Here is a 6,883-nt window from a genome sequence, read left to right on the forward strand (position 1 = left end):
GCCGGGCGCGGTGGCTCAAGCCTGTAATCCCAGCACTTTGGGAGGCCGAGACGGGCGGATCACGAGGTCAGGAGATCAAGACCATCCTGGCTAACATGGTGAAACCCCGTCTCTACTAAAATACAAAAAACTAGCCGGGCGAGGTGGTGGCGCCTGTAGTCCCAGCTACTCGGGAGGCTGAGGCAGGAGGATGGCGTGAACCCGGGAGGCGGAGCTTGCAGTGAGCTGAGATCCGGCCACTGCACTCCAGCCCGGTCGACAGAGCAAGACTCCGTCTCAAAAAAAAAAAAAAAAAAAAAAAGAACTAAAGATAGAACTATCATTCGATGAAGCAATCCCCCTACTGAGTATCTACCCAGAGGAAAAGAAGTCATTATATGAAAAAGACACTCACACACACGTTTATAGCAGCAAAATTCACAACTGTAAAATATGGAAAAGCCTAAATGCTCATCAATGAGTGGATAAAGAAAATGTTATACATACACACACACACACCATGGAATACTACTCAGTCATAAAAAGGAATAAAATAACAGCATTCACAGCAACGTGGATGGAGTTGGTGACCGTTATTCTTAGTGAAGTGACTCAGGAATGGAAACCCAAACACTGAACATTCTCACTCATATATGGGAGCTAAGCTATGAGGACGCAAAGGCATAGGAATGATATAATGGACTCTAGAGAGTCAAGGGGGAAGGGGTGCAGGGGAGTGAGAGATAAAAGACTACACATTGGGTGCAGTGTACACTGTTTAGATGATGGGTGCACCAAAATCTCAGAAATCACTAACGAATTTATCCATGTAACTAACCACCACCTGTTTCCCCAAAACCTACTGAAATAATAATTTTTAAAAAGATAATCATTAATATTTTTCAATCTATCATTTCCCAGATGTGCAGGGGTAAAACCGCTATTATTCTTTAATTCTACAGTCAACTTAACCATTAATTCAAGAAAAAGGATGAAATTGAGACCTTTATAGACATGAAAATCTAGAGTTTACTACTCATTATTCTCATTAAAAGAACTACTGGCCAGACACAGTGGCTCACACCTACAATCCCAGCACTCTGAGAGGTTGAGGTAGGGGATCACTTGAGCCCAGGAGTTTGAGACCAGCCAGGGCAGCATGGCGCAACCCCATCTCTACAAAAAAAATAATAATAATAATACAAAAAATTAGCCAGGTGTGGTGGCATGTGCCTGTAGTCAGTAGGCTGAGGTGGGAGAAACATCTGAGCCCAGGGTCTGGAGTGAGCCATGATCATGCCACTGCACTCCAGCCTGGGCAAGAGGGTGAGATTCCATCTCAAAAAAGAAAGAGAAAGAGAGAGAGAAGAAAGACAGGGAGGGAAGAAAAAGAAGAAGGGAAGGGAAGGAAAGGGAAAGAGGGAGGAGAAAGAAAAGAGGGAAGGAAGGAAGGGAGGGAGGCAGGGAGGGAGAAAGGTGGAAAGAAAGAGTAAACTACTAAGAGAAGAACTTCAGCAAAAAAGAAAATGAACCCAGAAATGAGAAGTGGACTGCAAAAGCAACTTTCTAAAAAATTAGAAAACATGTTAGTAAATCTAAGTAAGTGTTAACTTCAAAAAAAGAGAGAGAATATGGATACTTAAGGACTTGGTGGAACTAAAATATTAAACAATAATCATGTAGAAAATATAAAGGAAAGCTCAGAGCTAAATTAAATCATTTTAAGGTTTGTGTGTGTTATTCAGAAGAAAGAAAAAAATGAATTTTCAACTTCAAGAAATATAAATTAAATATATAGTTTTAAATGTTAGGGTAACCATTAAAAGAAGAGAAATGTATTTCATAGCTTTTAAACCAATAAAAATAAAGGAAGAATAGAGAAAATTCAATAGAAAGCAGAAAAGAGAAAAAAATAAGCAAAAGCAACATATGATAAATAGAAAACATAAAATATACTGGTAAAAGTCCACATATATAAGAAATACCAATAAACACAAATGGGATTAAACAAACTCTAAGATTGGATTTCTGTAAGTTCATCTATATCCTGTTTATAAAAGGCACAACTAAAAAATGACAAAAAATGGTTAAAATAGACTTCTGTTTCTTACAACACAGCAACAAATAAAACCTCCCAGTACAATTGTATAAATACTGTATAACATATCACAAAGCTCCTTTTTAATGTATAGCTGAGCTTACAAGAAAGGAACAGAATAATCAGGAGGGAAAAAAAATTAAGTAGCTAGGCAGGGCCATCCTAAGGCTATGGGTGTCCTTATGGGGGGCAGGGCCTTGGATTTTCATGCCCATCTGGGGAAGAAAATGATGCCACAGGCCTGAGCGAAATGGGGAATTCCAACTGAAATCCCGTATACAGCTGAAACAAGATCTGCCCTATCCTCAAATAAGGGAGGACTAAAAATAACAGGCACAGGAAGTTGTGTCAAGAAAGCTTATCTTTCTTGGCCAGGGCTCTAGGTAGGAAAAAAAAAAATTCTTCTAAAAATTCGTAACCAGAGGTCTACCCTCCATTGATTTGGGTGTTGATGATACTGCTTGTGTGATCTGAGAGTGCTTAATCAGGAAAGCAATATAAGTGGGGAAAGCTGGTAACATCCTAGTGGCACCTGGCAAAAGCAAACTCAAAGTCACTCTAGAAGAGGCACATATGCTCAACCCAGCTGCACGAGACTCCGACACACTCTTCTTTAGCCTTGTAAGCACTCAGTACCCCCTGTCCTCCCTTCAAGATGACCATCTAGCCAGTAAAGTCCCACATGGAACAGTAGAACAGGGTCCTGTGGGTGAGTTACTTACCACAATGGGTCATGAAACCTCATTTGTCCCACAAATTGTGTACACCCTGAGAATCACAATGAAACTAAAGAGAATTCTAAGCAACTAGCACAAAGCTGTCTGGAAACAAGGCAAAAAGGAACTGGTGACTTGCGTCTTCCTTGCTCTTTGTGAACTGTCCTGAAACAGTGAGACCCAGATAAGACCAGGCCTTGCACACACTGCTGACCATTTCACCCCAATTCCTCTTTTATACAAGGAGAATCACATGCCAGAAAAGTCACGCCCATCACCTGAGCAGATGAGACTGGGGAAAAAAAAAACCTGCTAGAATCCTCCACTGGCTACCATGGCTATAATGAGAACTCCCAGAAATTCAGCCAACATCAAGTATTAACATTGCTACCTTTACAACTCATGATATTTAAAAGTGGAACATACTTAATAGGGTTAAACTCAGTCTCCTTCATTCATTATTTATACTCTGACCTCATTCCAACAAGCCTTTGAGGCACCCTTAGAGACGCCCAGAATTCTAATATTCTTAGGTTAAACGTTGACAGCAGCTCCAATGTGGATAACACATACTGGTTAGCTTACAGAACTTACATAATGACATTAACAAGAGTACTTCTAAAGTTTTCTCGTTCTTTATGTGGAGATTTGCCCTTTGATTTGGAAGTGGATGGTCCAGCGTAACTGTCATCAACTTGGTGGGGTAATTTGCCCTTTTTTCCAAAACGTTCCATGTATTCAGCTTAAATTTGGGGAAAAAAAAAAAAAAGCACAATTATTCATCTAAAAGGTAAGCTAAAGCATTTTACATGCTTAAAATAAGATGCTAAATAATCTTTAAAGAAAAAATTACATTCTCAAGTAATCCTAAGTATAATTTTTTTTTTTATACTATAAGGAAGTTAAACTACTCCTCTTTGTATCATCATAACTAGAAACGTCTATTTCAAGAATATTCCACTAATTTATATCTTGATTAATATAATATGACTAACAAAATTTTCTATTATATTTACATATATTCTCTAAGTGAGACTAAAATTATGAATAAAAATGATAACAAAACTATTTGAGAAACTTTAGACATGAAAAAAAGTTAAATATTAACTGTAATCAATCTGATAAACACTATATTTAATGAGTCAAAATAATAAAAACATTAAAATGACTAATTTGGAAGTAATGGTCACAATTTATTAAAATCCACAAAAAATTAAAAATATATATAATGTATTAAAATCTCTCTTAGAAAAATCTCAGTCTTTTAGGTAGAGGCAAATTCTGACCACAATAAATAAAAGTTTTAGCATCAACATCCCAATTCCTAAAATATCAGCTCTTAGAGCATTTACAACAGCCTAAAATAACTAAGAACTAGAATCAATTATTTTCTGAGGGAAGATGTTTGGGAAAATTTTTTTCTACTTGACATTAATGTCATTTAGGTTTTGTAATTCTATTACACTATTAACTAAATATTGTCTGGTCTCTTTCTCTCTAGAAATTATCCTTAAATCTAATTTAGAATACTGAAGTTCTTACCATAGGACTGCTCGTTTTTAACACTAAATGGTTCTGAACTCTCATCATCCTGCTTTACACTCAAATGGAATGATGGAGCTGCCTGCTGCCAGTGGGGCTTTGTACTCACCTAAAATATAAAAGTTAAATAGCATTAACAAACAATATCAGAAAAAACCTTTTTCCATGAAATGCACGAGTGTTTATAAACACAGACATTTTTTCAAACAGATCAGAACATCTGGATAGAAAACACTCAATAGCAGATCTTATTCAAGCCTGTGAATGGTCACGGTGTGCACCATGTGGGGGACATTAGCAAAAGTCCTGCTGCTGGTTGGTTGGATGTGAATGCCTGTTACCTAAAACCAGGGTCTTCATTCTAGAGCATCTGCTCCTCATCCCCAGATATTGTCAAGTGTCTTTAAACCTATTTTAATGAGAGGTGCTCTCTGCTGGTCTCCTCTGCATTCCAGCTCCAAAAGGTCTTCCTGTTCTCATGGCTGTAAACCACCCTAGATTGCTCTGGCAACTCACAAGTGTATTCCATTGTTTAAAGCAGGGGTGACAAATTATTATACATACACAATTTTAGCAGATGTCATAAAAAGGGAGATGGCTAATGATGATAGGTTCTTGGCACTCAGGCTCCATGCTGGGAAACGACAGTGTGTGGTGGGGACTGTGGCAGAGGAGAGAGCACCTTCATCTTCTAAAAACGCAATGACTAATTAGCTCAAGCCAATTATTGCAATACCAGAACACAAACGTACTGTTGTTGAAGCCTATGGTTCTTCAATAAACCCAGAGAGTCGGATTTTAAAGTACAATCTATCTATTTTTAACACAATTTAATCTGTCTCTCCCTTTCAAATCCAAATCAACTTGAAAGTCCATGTCTGTACTGGCTTCTCCTTCTGCCTAGTTTTACTCTCCCTAATCTCTTACTTCCACTTCCCAAATAAACTACTTGCACACAAGTACCTCTTTAGGTACCTCTTACACAGAAAAATAGGATAAGAAAACATGTAAGACATTGCTCTTCCATTTTTCCACCAGCCCTTCCCATTTCTCACCTCTCGTATTGCTCCATAAAAGTTTTAAAACTCATAAAAGTGCTACAAGGAGTTGTACAGAAAGGGTGAGAATCAGGTCACCAGCTCACAGAGGCTGGGAGCCACCAGTGTCAGGTCATCCTTGATTTCAACTACAGGGGTCACCTCTAGAAGCCTGAAGTCTGTAATGAAAATTACTCTAGGTCATAATTACTGCTGGAGAAATTCTATCCACGTGCAAACCTTAATATTGTATTCAAATAAAAGTAGTTTTTTAAAAAAATTCATAGCTTATTTTCTAAATATCTGCTGAAAATATGATCTCCCTTAAAACACATAAGACTCAAAGAATGCTGAGGAAAAATTGCAAGACACAGCCAAATATGAATACAAAACCAGGTTAAATCAGTCAATAAAAGATTTTGGATGATTATATGCTTCACTGACAAGCAAGAATTATTATTCCTCTCAGCCACAGATATTCGATAAATAAATTTAAATTAAGTTTATATTTCTACATCTGTAAACTAACAATCCACAACAAACTAAAAAATGTCTATTCTGTTTCAGTTTTTTAACCTTTTACACTAGAAAATTTAGGAGGGATTTTGCAGAGCTAGAAAAAACATGCTATGGCTCAATTCTGCAGACATTTTACAATAATTTAGCATTATGAATAAAAGCATACTTTCAATTAAAATTTGTATTTTTAAATGTTCAATATAATTAATCTAACAATGTTAGTTCAAGTTTCCTAGGTGAAACTGTCCTTCATTTCAAATTATCAAGAATCTTCTCCGCACAAAGCAACACAAATTCAATTTTACAGTTTGTTCTCAGCTTTTAAAATATCTTTCAAAGCAAATAATGCTTTGGATGAACCTTGAAGACATTATGTTAAGTGAAATAAGCCAGAATAAAAGGACCAATATTGCATGAATCCACTTATATGAAATACCTAGAGTAGTCAAATACATAGAGACAAGAAGTAGAATGGTGGTTTGCCAGGAGCTGGGGGAGGGGAAAATAGGGAGTTATTGTTTAATGGACAGGGTTTCTGTTTAGTCAGATGAAAAGAGTTCTGGAGATGAGTGGTAGTAATGATTATACAACAATGTGAATGTACTAAATGCCACTGAATACTTAGCAATGGTTAAAATGGTAAATTTTATGTTATGTATATTTTATCAATTTTTTAAAAATAGTAATATTTGCATTGACCCTCCCCTTAACTTTCAGGAGTCACAAGAGTGTAACTTGGTGGCATTAAACTCCACATAATTACTAGACAATAAATTTTATTACAGTAAAATCTAACTTGTACAGGACTTTATCAACTGAAAATGCCTATTAACTGCGTCTTCCACAAGACAATGACACTTTATAGTCAAAATAATGAAAAAAGATTCCAATATCTAAGAAATATTTTGTAGCACGGCATTTTTCTGCTGAAGGAGCCATCTCCTTGAAGATAATCAGATCAACTCAGCTTTTTTTTTTTTTTTTTTTTTTTT

At 36.6% G+C, this 6,883-nt stretch overlaps 1 protein-coding gene across 1 annotated transcript in view; it reads right to left on the reverse strand.

Moving 5' to 3' along the window:
• The window catches only part of DNAH7 (dynein axonemal heavy chain 7), a 55,251-nt gene that overhangs the window by 41,362 nt on the left and 7,006 nt on the right, over window positions 1-6,883 (reverse strand). The window contains 2 exon segments of the mRNA XM_017869293.1: window positions 3,388-3,535; window positions 4,336-4,444. Coding sequence (XP_017724782.1) covers window positions 3,388-3,535; window positions 4,336-4,444 — 257 coding nt within the window.

This window comes from Rhinopithecus bieti, unplaced genomic scaffold, assembly GCF_001698545.2.
Source record: "Rhinopithecus bieti isolate Rb0 unplaced genomic scaffold, ASM169854v2 scaffold_2572, whole genome shotgun sequence".
In the NCBI taxonomy this organism is placed as follows: Eukaryota; Metazoa; Chordata; class Mammalia; order Primates; family Cercopithecidae; genus Rhinopithecus; species Rhinopithecus bieti.